General features: G+C 42.1%; 1 protein-coding gene across 16 annotated transcripts in view; it reads right to left on the reverse strand.

Annotated features, from left to right (window-relative positions):
• Window positions 1-16,273, reverse strand: part of LOC109897029 (adhesion G protein-coupled receptor L3) — a 303,186-nt gene that overhangs the window by 64,706 nt on the left and 222,207 nt on the right. For all 16 annotated transcript variants that reach the window (XM_020491529.2, XM_020491527.2, XM_031832342.1 and 13 more), the window contains one exon: window positions 11,009-11,192. In XM_020491529.2, the coding sequence (XP_020347118.1) occupies window positions 11,009-11,192 (184 nt within the window). The remainder of the gene's footprint in view (window positions 1-11,008; window positions 11,193-16,273) is intronic.

Here is a 16,273-nt window from a genome sequence, read left to right on the forward strand (position 1 = left end):
CTAAAATAAAATAACAATACCATATTTACATAAGTATTCAGACACTTTGCTATGAGACTCGAAATTGAGGTCCGGTGCATCCTGTTTCCATTGATCATCTCTATGATGTTTCTACAACTTGATTGGAGTCCACCTGTGGTAAATTCAATTTATTGGGCATGATTTGGAAAGGCACACACCTGTTGAGACACAGATCTTGCAGCATTGAAGGTAACCAAGAACACAGTGGCCTCCATCATTCTTATATGGAAGGAGTTCGGAACCACCAGGGCACTTCCTAGAGCTGGCCACATGGCTAAACTGAGCCATCGTGGGAAGAGGGCTTTGGTCAGGGAGGTGACCAAGAACCAGATGGTCACTCTGACAGAGCTCCACAGTTCCTGTGTGGAGATGGGAGAACCTTCCAGAAGGACAACCATCACTTCAGCAATCCACCAATCAGGCCTTTAGAGTGGAGTGGCCAGACGGGAGCCACACCTCAGTAAATGGCACATGACAGCCTGCTTGGAGTTGCCAAAAGGCACTTAAAGGACTCTCAGTCCATGAGAAACAAGATTCTCTGGTCTAATGAAACCAAGATTGAACTCTTATCAGTGGCAGGGACTGGAAGACTAGTCAGGATCAAGGGAAAGATAAACATAGCAAAGTACATAGAGATTCTTGATGAAAAGCTCTCAGGAGCAGGTTAGGACCTCAGACAGGCAAAAGTTAATCTTCCAACAGGACAACGACCCTAAGCACATAGCCAGGACAACACAGGAGTGGCTTCAGGATAAGTCTAAATATCCTTGAGTGGCCCAGCAAGAGACTGGACTTGAACCCGTTCGAACATCTCTGGAGAGACCTGAAAATACCTGTGCAGCGATGCTCCCCATCCATCCTGACAGAGCTTGAGAGGATCTGCAGAGAAGAACTCCTACCCAAGAAGACGTGAGGCTGTAATCGCTGCTAAAGGTGCTTCAACAAAGTACTACGTAAAAGGTCTGAATACCTATGTAAATGTTCTATTTCAGTCTTTTAGTTTCATTTTTTTTTTTGCTTTGTCATTATGGGGTATTGTGTGTAGATTGATGAGGAAACAAATGATTTAATACATTTTAGAATAAGGCTGTAACGTAACAAAATGTGGAAAAAGTCAAGGGGTCTGAATACTTTCCGAAGGTACTGTATACACACACGCACGCGCATATGGTGGCATGCAGATTTAGGATCTTAATTTGAGCCAGTTTGCAACAGCAGGAAAATAATCCTGCAGCACAGAAAATTATATGGATTATAAGGAATTTATATTTGTGTAGGGGTTGATACATTTTTCATCATGGAAAATCAAGTATGAAATTTCAAAGTGAAAATGACTTTTTATCCTCAGATACACTACAACTTGTATATTTTGTGCATTGTAGGAACGTTTTCCTGCAACAGAGTGATCACATCTGTACCTTATGAAATGATCTTCTTTCAACGCCTCATTTTCCGATGCCGCAGTCTTTAAATCACAAATGATGATCTCCCCTCAGACACAACAGCTGTTGTGCCGGCACTCCAAAACGGGGCTGTGTTCACCATTCATCTCGATCTCGTCTACCCATCGCTTTCCTCTTAGCTCACACCCAAAAATGATCACTTCCTTAAAGCGAGGGCCAATCTCAGAGGGCAAAATTGTTTGTCAGCTTCAACCATTCTTTAACCGCACAAAGCGAGAAAGTGTACATCAAGGCTCCCCCTGTTACACCTGAACTACTCCTCACTCAATAAAGAAAGTTATCCTGCAACAGGGTGATCAAATGAAGATAATACATCTGTAGGTACACACACACACAGGCTAACTAACGCTATTAGGATCTTGTTTAGTGAGGAGTACATACACTCAGTCAGTTTATTAGGCACACCACCCCTTTCAAGAAAACGGTTCACTCCTACAGACAGTGAGTCACGTGGCCATGGCTTGCTAAATAAAGCAGGCAGACAGGCATCAAGACCTTCAGTTACTGTTCGATTGAACGTTAGAATGGGCAACAGGAGTTACCTAAGCTACTTTAAGCGTGGTATGATCTGTGCTAGGAGCGCCGGTTCCAGTATCTCAGAAACATCCGGCATCCTGGGGTTTCCACGCACGACAGTGTCTAGGGTTTACTGGGAATGGTGCAACAAACAAAAAACATTCAGTCAGCGGCAGTCTTGTGGGCAAAAACAGCTCGTTGAGAAAAGGTTGAAGGAGAATGGCAAGAATTGTGAAAGCTAACAGGCAGACCACATACAGAAAAATAATGGTGCAGTACAACAGAGGTGTGCAGAACGACATCTCGGAATGCACAACTTGTCTGTCCTTGTCTGGATGGGCTATTGCAGCAGACGACCACACCGGGTTCCACTCCTATCAGCTAAAAACAAGAAAAAGTGACTCCAGTGGGCACATGATCACCACACTGGACAATTGAGGTGCAAAAAAACATTGCCTGGTCCAACGAATCCCAGTTCCTGTGGCATCATGCTGATGGCAGAGTCTGGATTTGATAAAGCAACATGAGTCCATCCTGCCGGTTGTCAACGGTACAAGCTGGTGGCAGTGGTGTAATGGTGTGGGGAATGTTTTCCTGGCACACGTTAGGGCCCTTGAAACCAATTGAGCAACGTGTCCATGCCCAGAATAATTCTGGCAGTTCTGGAGGCAAAAGGAGGGTCTTACCCGGTACACCTAATCAACTAGCCATGTATTTCTGGCAACAAGAGCATGAAAACAGGAATAATATATCCTGGGTAAGCTTTTGTATTGCTTGTGAGTACTGCACGTAAAAATGTAAAGGGCCAGACGGATTACCAGGATGCATACTCGGTGCATGCGCTGACCAACTGGAAAGTGTCTTCAATTACATTTTCAACCTCTCCCTGACCCAGTCTGTAATACCTACATGTTTCAAGCAGACCACCATAATCCCTGTGCCCAAGAACGCCAAGGTAACCTGTCTAAATGACTATCGCCCTGTAGAACATCTGTAGCCAAAAAATGTTTTGAAAGGCTGGTCAGACACTGTGGACACACGCCAATTTGCATACCGCCCCAACAGATCCGCAGATGATGCAATCTCTATTGCACTCCAGACTGCCCTTTCCTACCTGGACAAAATAAATGTGAGAATGCTGTTCATTGACTACAGCTGGGCGTTCAATACCATAATGCCCTCAAAGCTCATCACTAAAGACCCTGCGACTGAACACTCTGCAACTAGATAAGGGACTTCCAGACATGGCGACATGGGTAAGCAACAAATCTGCCAAGGTGACCCTGAACATGGGAGCCCCTCAGGGCTGCATGCTTAGTCCCCTCCTTTTCTACCTGTTCTCCCTCGACTGTGCATGACTCCAACATCATCATTAAGTTTGCTGACGACACAATGGTGGTAGAACTGATCACCAACAATGATGAGAGAGTGGTCGTCAGAAACTTGGCAGCGTAGTGCAAGGACAACAACCTCTCCCTTAACGTCAGCAAGACAAAGGAGCTGATTGTGGACTACAGGAAAGGAAGGGCCGAGCACATCCAGAGCTTAAAAGTTCCTCAGATCCTTAGTGATGTGGACCCCAGCATGGTACAAACACACCAAGACAGTTGTGAAAAGGGCATGACAATGCCTCTTCCCCTTCAGGAGGCTAGAAAGATTTGGCATGGGACCTCAGATCCTAAAAAAGTTGCATCTTGACTGGCTGCATCACCGCTTGGTATGGCAACTGCTTGGCATCTGACCATAAGGCGCTACAGAGGGTAGGCCCAGTTCATCACTGGGGCAGAGTTCTCTCCACCTAGGACATCTATACAAGGTGGTGTCAGAGGAAGGCCCTATAAACTGTCAAAGACTCCAGCCACACAAGTCATAGACTGGCAAGCGGTGCAGCACAGCAAAGGCTCCTGAACAGCTACCCGCCCAAACCATAAGACTGCTGAACATTTAACCAAATGTCTACTTGGACTACATGCATTGACCCCCTTTTGTTTGTCTCACTGGCTCTATGTGCACTCACTGGACTCTACCCACACATACTACAGGGGCGGCAGGTAGCCTGGTGGTTAGAGCATTGGAATTGTAACCGAAAGGTTGCAAGATCGAATCCCCGAGCTGACAAGGTAAAAATCTGTTGTTCTGCCCCTGAACAAGGCAGTTAACCCACTGTTCCTAGGCCGTCATTGAAAATAAAAATGTGTTCTTAACTGACTTGCCTAGTTAAATAAAGGTAAAATAAACACTACAACACACACAGACACTTTCTTCTGAAACTCGTCAGTCTATTCTTGTTCTGAGAAATGAAGGCTGTTCCATGCGAGAAATTTCCAAGAAACTGAAGATCTCGAACAATGCTGTGTACTACTCCTTTCACAGAACAGCGCAAACTGGCTCTAACCAGAATAGAAAGAGGAGTGGGAGGCCCCGGTGCACAACTGAGACAGAGGACAAGTACATTAGTGTGTCTAGTTTGAAATACAGACCCCTCACAAGTCCTCAACTGGCAGCTTCATTAAATAGTACCCACAAAACAACAGTCTCAATGTGAAGAGGGGATTCCGGGATGCTGGCAGAGTTGAAAAAAAAGCCATCTCTCAGACTGGCCAATAAAAAGAACACAGACACTGGACAGAGGAAGATTGGAAAAAAGTGAAAAAAGTACAGGGTAAAAGAGATCTTGAAGAAAGAAGGCTATCACTCCATTTGCAACGCTATGCAATACCCTGTGGACAGCACTTAATTGGAGCCAATTTCCTCCTACAACAGGACAATGACCCAAAGCACAGCTCTAAACTATGCAACTATTGAGGGAAGAAGCACTCAGCTGGTATTCTATCTATAATGGAGTGGCCAGCACTCTCACCGGATCTCAACCCTATTGAGCTGTTGTGGGACCAGCGTGACCATATCGTATGTAAGAAGTGTCCATCAAACCAATCCAACTTGTGGTGCACCAGGAAGCATGGGGTGAAATCTCTTCAGATTACCTCAACAAATTGACAACTAGAACGCGAAAGGTCTGCGAGGCTGTAATTGCTGCAAATTGAGGATTATTTGATGAAAGCAAAGTTTGAAGGACACAATTATTATTTCAATTAAAAATCATTATATATAACCTTGTCAACATCTTGACTATATTTCCAATTAATTATGCAACTCCTTTCATGTATGTTTTCATGGAAAACAAGGACATTTCTAATTGACGCCAAACGTTTGAACCGTAGTGTGTGTGTGTGTATGTGTATACAGTTGAAGTCAGAAGTTTACATACACTTAGGTTGGAGTCATTAAAACTCATTTTTCAACCACTCCACAAATTTCTTGTTAACAAACTATAGTTTTGTCAAGTCGGTTAGGACATCTACTTTGTGCATGACACAAGTAATTATTTCACAATTGTTTACAGACAGATTATTTCACTTATAAATCACTGTATCACAATTCCAGTGGGTCAGAATTTTACATACACTCAGTGCCTTTAAACAGCTTGGAAAATTCTAGAAAATTATGTCATGGCTTTAGAAGATTCTGATAGGCTAATTGACATAATTTGAGTCAATTGGAGGTGTACCTGTGGATGTATTTCAAGGCCTACCTTCAAACTCAGTGCCTCTTTGCTTGACATCATGGGAAAATAAGCCAAGACCTCAGAAAATAAATTGTAGACCTCCACAAGTCTGGTTCATCCTTGGGAGCACTTTCCAAATGCCTGAAGGTACCATGTCCATCTGTACAAACAATAGTACGCAAGTATAAACACCATGGGACCACACAGCCGTCATACCGCTCAGGATGGAGACGCGTTCTGTCTCCTAGAGATGAACGCACTTTGGTGCGTAAAGTGAAAATCAATCCCAGAACAACAGCAAAGGACCTTGTGAAGAAAGAAGTCACTACTCCAATACCGCCATAAAAAAAAGCCAGACTACGGTTTGCAACTGCACATGGGGACAAAGATTGTACTTTTTGGAGAAATGTCCTCTGGTCTGATGAAACAAAATAAGAACTGTTTGGCCACAATGACCATCGTTATGTTTGGAGGAAAAAGGGGGAGGCTTGCAAGCCAAACCGTGAAGCACAGGGGTGGCAACATGTTAAGGGATTTTTTATCAATAATGACTAATGTATACATTTCAATCAGGACTGACTAATCTGAATACTATTATGTTACTGTATAGATGTATGAATTTTCTTTTAATTCTAGTACTGAATATAATGTGTGTAAATATAATCAAGAATTAGAACAATGACTGTCTGTTCCTTGGTAGAAATGAATGAACATATCGTCAGACTGGCTAGAATGCTTATCTACACAGGAAGACCTTGGCTCGGTCATAAATTATATTAAATTGGTGTGGGACGATGTGGGAAGGCTTGAGATATTGCCTTTGTACCAGGGTGAAGAAGAGACGGGACAGTTCGAAAACTCATGACGTCATTTTCAGTTTATAACCTGTGGTAAACTGTATCATGTTCAGTACTCTCGAGAATAAACGCTGCTGATTGATTTTGAGACTGGTCTCTGTCCATTTTATGCAAATAAGAGTCTTACAAATTCTTAGAAGTGGACAGAGTGTTTAATTTAATTGGGTATTAAAACATGTAGGAATTTAATTCCTGTAACACAACATCATGTTGTGGTTAGCTGCAGGATGGACTGGTGCACTTCACAAAATAGATGGCTTCATGAGGCGGGAAAATTGTGTGGATATTTTGAAGCAACATCTCAAGACATCAGTCAGGAAGTTAAAGCTTCGTCGCAAATGGGTCTTCCAAATGGACAATTACCCCAAGCATACTTTCAAAGTTGTGGCAAAATGGCTTAAGTAAAACAAAGTCAAGGTATTGGAGTGGCCATTACAAAGCCCTGACCTCAATCCCATAGAAAATTTGTTCGCAGAAATGGAAAAGCGTGTGAGAGCAAGGAGGCCTACAAACCTGACTCAGTTACACCAGCTCTGTCAGGAGGAATGTGCCAAAATTCACCCAAATTATTGTGGGAAGCTAGTGGAAGGCTCCACAAAATGTTTGACCCAAGTTAGGCAATGCTACCAAATACTAACTGAGTGTAAAAATAAATGCTGAAATAAATCACTCCCTCTGCCATTATTCAGACATTTCACGTTCTTAAAATAAAGTGATGATCCTAACTGACCTAAGACAGGGAATCTTTACTAGGATTAAATGTCAGGAATTTTCAAAAACTGAGTTTAAATGTATTTGGCTAAGGTGTATGTAAACTTCTGACATGAACTGTATATATACACACATGCAAATTGATGCCAGACACACTCACACTGCTACTACTCTTGTTAATTATCTATCCTGATTGCCTAGTCACTTTTACCCCTACCTACAGGTACATATTACCTCACCTACCTTGTACCTCTGCACATTGCATCGGTACCGGTACTCCTGGCATATAGCATCATTATTGTTAATATTTCCTTTTTTTATTTAGCAAATGTAACTATGCATTGTTGAGAAAGGGCTTGTAAGTAAGCATTTTAAGGTCAAGTCTACACCTGCTGTATTCGGCGCATGTAACAAATACAATTTGATTTGACATGGTTATTTTGTGGTGTCTAAATACTTATGTATGTACATGACGGTGTGGGCACTTGCGACCGCGGGGGACAAACAAACCTCATTGGCTGGCAAACTCAACAGAGCAAACTGAAAGTGAAGGCCTAGTAAACATGTCACTGTGCACGATTAACCAGACTACCTCCATGATGAAAAAAAAAAACGGTAGTTTGCCATGAGTGGAATGTTTAGTTTCCTTCCAAACAGGGCTAGGATCCCTTAATACACAGATAAATTGAGTACCATAGACAATAAATTCCCATTTGATTTATTCCACAACGTAGGCTGCTTCATTCGACTTGTCAGACCTACATGTTAAGGTTGCCATGGCAGCAGGAGCCTAAAGAAATCCCCTTTATGCTAAGGGCGCTATATAATAACATTATCTTTCCCTTATGCTCGATACATGCTGGTAGTTTCTTCAGCTCGCAAACACGTTTCATTCACTCGCCTCCTTCCCCTTCGTCTTTCCCTCTTCCTTACAACTGTGTTCAACAACCGTTTGAAATGTAAACTGTTGATTTGTTAAGTCCACAATTCAACAACAGTTGTTCAAAGCCTCACTGTATCTTCCCGTTTCATCCCGCAGGGGCATAGGCCAGAACATTGATATGTTTTAAGCATTTAATTTCTGTGTACATGGACGTTTTCTGCAAAAACTGACAGCTAAGGGCAATTAGGGGAGAGTGTAAACAAATCCACTATCACCCCACTGCTTTTAATATATATATATCAATACATATCCCCAGAAGACCCTCAGGCCTTGACCATTGATTCATTATGCATAGAACTGGGGCTTAAATCAAGTTACGGTATTCATATGGATATAAAGACAGTGATTAAAGATAATTAAGTCAATTTATAGGTGACCACCGATGGAAAGGTCACCCATTCCTAACCGGGCTGAACTTGACCTCCATGTTTACTGGTTGACCTTTGATCTCATTTGGAATCTTCAAGAGCCCATTGGTGAATATTAGAGCACACAGGATCAATAGCCAGAAGGTTCTCTGAACTATGGATGTGTCACAAATGGCATCCTATTCCAAATATAGTGCAATAAAAATGACCAGGGCCCATAGGGTTCTGGTCCAAACATGATGCATCATAACATTTTGGTCATCTAAGTAGCTATGCAATGTAGACAGAACAAAAATATAAATGCAACATGTAAAGTGTTGGTCCCATGTTTCATGAGCTGAAATAAAAGATCCCAGAAATGTTCCATACGCACAAAAATCGTATTTCTCTCAAATTTTGTACACAAATTTGTTTACATCACTTTGTGAGTATTTATCCTCTGCCAAGATAATCCATCCACTTGACAGGTGTGGCATATAAATAAGATGATTAAACAACATGATTATTACACAAGTGCACCAAGTGCAGTTCTCACACAACACAATGCCACAGATGTCTCAAGTTTTGTGGGAGCATGCAATTTGTATCCTGACTGCAGGAATGCCTACCAGAACTGTTACCAGGAAATGTAATGTTCATTTCTCTACAATAAGCCACCTCCTAAAGTTATTTTTGAGAATTTGGCAGTATGTCCAAATGGCCTCACAGCCGCAAACCACATGTAACCAAACCAGCCCAAGACCTCCACATCCGGCTTCTTTAATTATGGGATCCTCTGAGACCAGCCACCTGGACAGCTGATGAAACTGAGGAGTCCTTCTTTGGAATGAAGCCCTTTTGTGGGGAAAAACTCATTCTGATTGGCTGGGCCTGGCTCCCAAGTGAGTGGGCCTATGCCCTCCCAGGCTCAATCATTACTGTGCCCCTGCCCAGTCATGTGAAATCTATAGATTAGGGCCCAATTCATTTATTTCAATTGACTGATTTCCTTAAATGAACAGAAATGCAGTACAATTGTCAAAATTGCTACATGTTGCGTTTATATTTTTGTTCAGTATAATATAGTAATACAATACTACATCAAAAACCATCTTGTCTCCATCAAACAATCATTGGATAACTCATTTTACAATATATCCCAATATCTAAATGATCACATTCAGGTTCTGAAAAAACTTGAATACACTAGCTTAGATTTGGCCTAAACTCAAACCCCCCAGCCACGAGCTGTTCTCTCCCTTACTGTCGGGCAGACGGTATCAGAGCATGAGGTCTGATACTAACAGGCTCAGAGACAGATTCTATCTACAAGCCATCAGACTGCTGAACACTGGAACTGGACTGACCACCTGCTCTGATTCTCCACAAATTAGCACACATGCACTCACTCATGCACCCAACCACACAGACACACACACACACATATATACATTAATGCTACACACACACATATCACAACTGCTGCTCCCAGACTCTTATTATACTGCTCAGTTGAAAACTGCCCCTCATCCCCAATACATGTACAAACACTGGACTATAAATTGCGCCTTACTTATGCTAAAATGTTTATTCTATTCTACTGAGCCATTCACTTTATGTTGGTATTCAATATATTTATTATGCATGTTTCGTTTGATGGTGTCCATGCGACTAATAAAACGTGAAACTTGAAACTAAACTCAAACAAAGACTAAGACTCTGGATGCGTCTCAAATGGCACCCTATTCCTTATGTGGTGCCCATAGGGCTCGGGTCACAAGTAGTGCACTATATCGGTAATAAGGTGCCATTTGGGACGCAGAGGCTGCACGACTGTGCAGGAACTTAGTTTGTCCAAATTGATTTCCTTCGACGACCAAAACAAATCACATTAGGATGGCTTAACGCTCATATTACTGGCAAATGTAGTAATCTGTTTAATCAGACGTGATTGGACAACAGCCACTGCTCTTTCAGACGAGACACTTTCCCTGCTTGTTTCGCCAGGTAAAATGTTCTAATCTTTGTGTGTACAGTATATCGTAACACAATAATACAATAACATAACATACCATTCAGCAGACACTTTATTCTGAAGCGACTTAGAGGGGTGTGTGCATACATTTTCATATTGGTGGCCACAGCGGGAATCAAACCCACAATCCTGGCAGTGCAAGGGGTCATGCTCTACCAACTGAACCACACAGGACGAAGCTTGTATATTCCAGAAGTATAAATATACAGTACGTCAAGAGATGACAGTGTTTGCGATCACACTGTCCTATGACCACTATGAAAAGGTTTGTAAAACATTCAGTCAATCGTGTCTCTTACACATTCCAGAAATCATGTTCTGGCAGGTTGACAGCTCCTCTTGTGTTCACCAGTGTACAAAACAGTGTCTGAAGAGTTCTTTTTGCCACATCAATAAGTTCTAACACTGTGTGTGTGTGTGTGCGCGCGTGTGTGTGTGTACACGACCGCCTGCCTTCATGCATGTGTGTGATCAGATCTAATTTAATGTTTGTGCTTGTGAGTGGGTATTATGCCTCTGTGTGTGTACATGGGTCTCGGTCTGTACTCACGAATGTTGTCGGTGTTCTCCTGCACGATGTCCGTCTTGAGCAGGTTGTCGGCCAGGACAAAGGCTCCTTGCTCCACCGTGTCCAGTAGCATGGTGGCTGCTCTCAGCTGCTCCCCGGTGCTCAGGTCCCTCCACGCCGACTGGGCCTGGGGCTGAAGCAGGTTGTTCACAGTCTCCACCATGGCCTGCACCAGACAACAAGGAGAGTTAGCGACATGATAGTGGAGGGGAATAACCAACCAGAGCATCAGTAGGGAGTTAGCAAAGGGAAGATAACAATGGCATCAGTATGGGTTAAGGAAGGACTTTAGACTGTAGACCAATTGACTTGAATAATGTGTCATTTAAAAGGGTTCGTTAACAAGGTTATGCCAGGACTTTCCAGAGGGAGAAATATCAAGTAAGGTTAGTCAAATGTATATTTATACTTCTGGAATATACAAGCTTGGTCCTGTGTGGCTCAGTTGGTAGAGCATGACCCCTTGCACAATTTCTCCTCGTCTGGAGATTGCTCTCTTTTCTTTCTCCCTGGTTTATTGGTTTCGCAGTGTTCATTTGTGGGATTAGGGGAAACATAATTGAGGTTAAACTATATTAACATACAGTGTTCCTCAACGAGTGGTTGTCCTGAATAGCCGACAACAAAAATTGTGTTCCACCACTGGCTTCTTTTTTTAACGTTATATTATGATTAATTAATGGTATTCTGTTACAGTGTGTTAATGTAGCATGGAGGATTTTTGGGGGTGAATACATTCATGGAACATTCATGGAAATGCATCCGCCTGGCCTACACCTATCCTGTGATGCATATATTGGTACGATTTACCAGACTGTCTCCACACATTCACCACGGCTCAATGTTGCTATGAATTATGCCAGATGTTTATCTTGAAGGGGTCTGCTCATATCGAACGTCGCCCACGATACAACATGCATACATTTGTGACTACCTTTACCTGATGTTTCTCCCTCTGAAAGCTCCTGGCATAACATTATTAACTACCCCTTTTAAAATACCATCATTCATGTCAAACAGTCAATGGTAAATCGTACCAAGAAAAACAATGACGTTATATACAGTGCATTCGGAAAGTATTTAGACCCCTTCACTTTTTCCACATTTTGGTTCATCACAGCCTTATTCTAAAATTGATTAAATTGTTTCCCCCCCTCAATCTACAGACAATACCCCATAATGACAAAGCAAAAACAGAAATATCACATTTACATAAGTATTCAGACCCTTTACTCAGTACTTTGTTGAAGCACCTTTGGCAGCAATTGTAGCCTCGAGTTTTCTTGGGTATGATGCTTGAACCTATTTGGGGAGGTTCTCCCATTATTTTCTGCAGATCGTCTCAAGCTCTGTCAGGTTGGATGGGAGAGACGCTGCACAGCTATTTTCAGGTCTCTCCAGAAATGTTCGATAGATTAAAGTCCGGGCTCTGGCTGGGCCACTCAAGGACATCAAATCCAATTGTATTGGTCACATACAACATGGTTAGCAGATGTTATTGCGAGTGAAGCAAAATGACATTGAGACTTGACCGAAGCCACTCCTGCGTTGTATTGGCTGTGAGCTTAGGGTCATTGTCCTGATTATCATCAAGGATCTCTCTGTACTTTGCTACGTTCATCTTTCCCTCGATCCTGACTAGTCTCCCAGTCCCTGCCGCAGAAAAACATCCCCACAGCATGATACTGCCACCACACTTCACCGTAGGGATTGTGGCAGGTTTCCTCCAGACGTGACACTTGGCATTCAGGCCAAAGAGTTCAATCTTGTTTCTCATGGTAAGAGTCCTTTAGATGCCTTTTGGCAAACTCCAAGTAGCCTGTCATATGCCTTTTACTGAGGAGTGGCTTCCGCCTGCCCTCTCTACCATAAAGGCCTAGTTTGTGGACTGCAGCAGAGATAGGAGAACCTTCCAGAAGGACAACCATCTCCACAGAGGAACTCTGGAGCTCTGTCAGAGTGACCATTGGGTTCTTGGTCACCTCCCTGACCAAGGCCCTTCTCCCCTGATTGCTCAGTTTGGCCGGGCGGCCAGCTCTAGGAAGAGTCTTGCTCGTTCCAAACTTCTTCCATTTAAGAATGATGGAGGCCACTGTGTTCTTGGGGACCTTCAATGCTGCAGACATTTTTTGATACCTTTCTCCAGATCTGTGCCTCGACACAATCCTGTCTCGGAGCTCTACGGACAATTCCTTTAGCTCTGACATGCACTATCAACTGTGGGAACTTATATAGACAGGTGTGTGCCTTTCCAAATCATGTCCAATCAATTGAATTTACCACAGGTGAACACCAATCAAGTAGTAGGAACATCTCAAGGATGATCAATGGAAGCAGGATGCATGCACCTGAGCTCAATTTCGAGTCTCATTGCGAAGGGTCTGAATACTTATGTAAATAAGGGCATTTCTCTATTAGCAAAATAAAATACATTTCTTTTCACTTTGTCATTATGGGGTATTGTGTGTCGATTGATAAGGATTTAAAAATATATATATTTTAGAACAAAACTATAACGTAACAAAATGTGGAAAAAGACAAGGGATCTGAATACCTTCCGAATGCACATCACAGAACAGGTCTAGGCCAAGCTGATGCATGTAGGCCAGGCTGATGCACCCCCAAAAATCCCTATACTCCATGCTACATTAACACATGCATGTAAACACACTGAAACAGAATACCATTAATTAATCATAATATAATATAATTTAGTACAGAAGCGAATGGTGGTACACAATTTTTGTTGTCGGCTACTCAGGACGACCACTCGTTGAGGAACACTGTCTATTAATATTGTTTAACCTCAATTATATTTTCCCTAATCCCACAATAATTTAACACAATAATCTGAAACCAATGAACCAGGGAAATAGAAAAGGGAGCAATCTCCAGACAAGAGGAGAAATTGTGAGCAACTGAGGGCAAGACATTTGAATAGAAAATTAATTGGTCAATCTAAACTATTCCATCCCTCTGATGCAACAGAAGAAAATGCATTATCAAATGTGAAAATTCTGTACATGAATAGGTGTTCGCACAGAATTCACAGGTGCTTTTCCATTTTTAAAATCGAATAATCAAACATGAGTACTATTGAACAAAGTGTTTCACAGAACAGACTGAGAAAAATAATAATGAATCATTTGAAAGAAATCATCACAGCCTCTCTGATATCCCACAGCTTCAAAGGCCAATTTACGCCTCTGCGTTTGCAAAGACGGACGCCGCGCTTGATCGTAAATGCTCATTGGCGAGAATCTAAGGGAGAAACATCAAGCTTTTTAAGAGGGGGGAAGAAAGCACCTCCAACATTGCACAGGGCAATACCTTGGTGTTATCCCGATGGCTACAGTTGGTTCCGTTTTGATCAATAGACTATGAAAGAGAATAGGAGTTTCAGAGTTGATTCCAGAACAGCGGGATCCAAAACCGCGGGGGTACGAAACCTCAGGCAATGCAATGACAAAACAGCCCATTGGAGCTGCCCTACATGAATCAAACTGATTGAGATATATATATAAAAAAAGAAGCCTGATACTATAAACATTATAAACGACATAACCCATACACACAAGAGTTATCAGCTTCCAATTAATTATGTAGATCCTTAAGACGAGTGTCTCTGTTGTGGACTCAGCGGCAGCTAATCTAGACTATATCTGGTACAGAATAGACAAGAGCATGAGGAATAGAGGTGGTTGTATTCAACTCACTAGTGCGCTGAGATGAAGGGAACATTAAATAGCACCAGCTGGCTATTCCACACTTCCCGGCGCACAAACACAGTCTTTAAGCCAGGCAAGCGCCCAACTTTGATGCAATTATTCATTATCTTCAGCCAAACTCAAATCGTACCTTTTGACATTAACAGAGACGCCGAGGTTGATTGGCTCTCAATTAAGGAGCTGTTTCTCTGCAGCACTGGAATATTTTCCCCTTCGCCAGTTTAAATATGATGAAGTCTGAAACTGCAATCTACTAAGCAATCTGTCCTTCCAGAGAGTACATGCTGGAGCCATCAAAAACGTGATAAACTCAATTTTGAGTAAAGTGCAGTCTTTGGGTATGGTACCTATTAGGGATGCATTTTCAAATCAATGCGACACAAAGCCGTATTTTGGATAGGGGTGCTCGGAAATGATAGGGCATTGATTAGTGTGCGGATTCAAGTATAAAGCCCCTCATTTTGAATCAGGAAGTCAAATGATGATGGGTTTAGCTGCTTAATATGGGGTTATGATGCTTATCTGTGGACCTAACAGAGAACAAATCAATTATGAATATAAATCTGGATGTATTTTTGGCTTCAAAATGCCGGTTTGAGGATATGGATCATCTCTGTTACATGTGCTTTGACCGAGCTACAAACCATGGAAATAAAACAGAACCATTACCGGAAGCATTATTGAGTGACATGACATCTGCGTCAATCATCTTCATGGACTTACAGCAAATGTATAAAAGGCGTAAATAAGGATACAAACGGACATTAAAATGTGTAAACAGGAAAGAGCTATATTGTTCTACGGTTTGTTGAATGTCAATTGCCAGCATAATCAAGCAAATGGGAAAACAAGATGAGAAAGCTGTATAAACCCATCTCTTCTGCCATGTATAAATGTATTATGCAATGCGTTTCTATGGGGTAACAGCAGTAAGGCCAAATTCAATTAATTATATATAGACAGATGTATACACACACACACACACACACACACACACACACACACACACACACACACACACACACACACACACACACACACACACACACACACACACACACACAGACACACACACACACACACACACACACAGTGGGGCAAAAAAGTATTTAGTCAGACACCAATTGTGCAGGTTCTCCCACTTAAAAAGATGAGAGGCCTGTAATTTTCATCATAGGTACACTTCAACTATGACATACAAAATGAGAAAAAAAATACAACTTTTAATGAATTTATTTGTAAATTATGGTGGAAAATAAGTATTTGGTCACCTACAAACAAGCAAGATTTCTGGCTCTCACAGACCTGTAACTTCTTCTTTAAAAGGCTCCTCTGTCCTCCACTCGTTACCTGTATTAATGGCACCTGTTTGAACTTGTTATCAGTATAAAAGACACCTGTCCACAACCTCGAACAGTCACATTCCAAACTCCACTATGGCCAAGACCAAAGAGCTGTCAAAGGACACCAGAAAGAAAATTGTAGACGTGCACCTGGCGGGGAAGACTGAATCTGCAAT

Source organism: Oncorhynchus kisutch, linkage group LG9 (genome assembly GCF_002021735.2).
Source record: "Oncorhynchus kisutch isolate 150728-3 linkage group LG9, Okis_V2, whole genome shotgun sequence".
In the NCBI taxonomy this organism is placed as follows: Eukaryota; Metazoa; Chordata; class Actinopteri; order Salmoniformes; family Salmonidae; genus Oncorhynchus; species Oncorhynchus kisutch.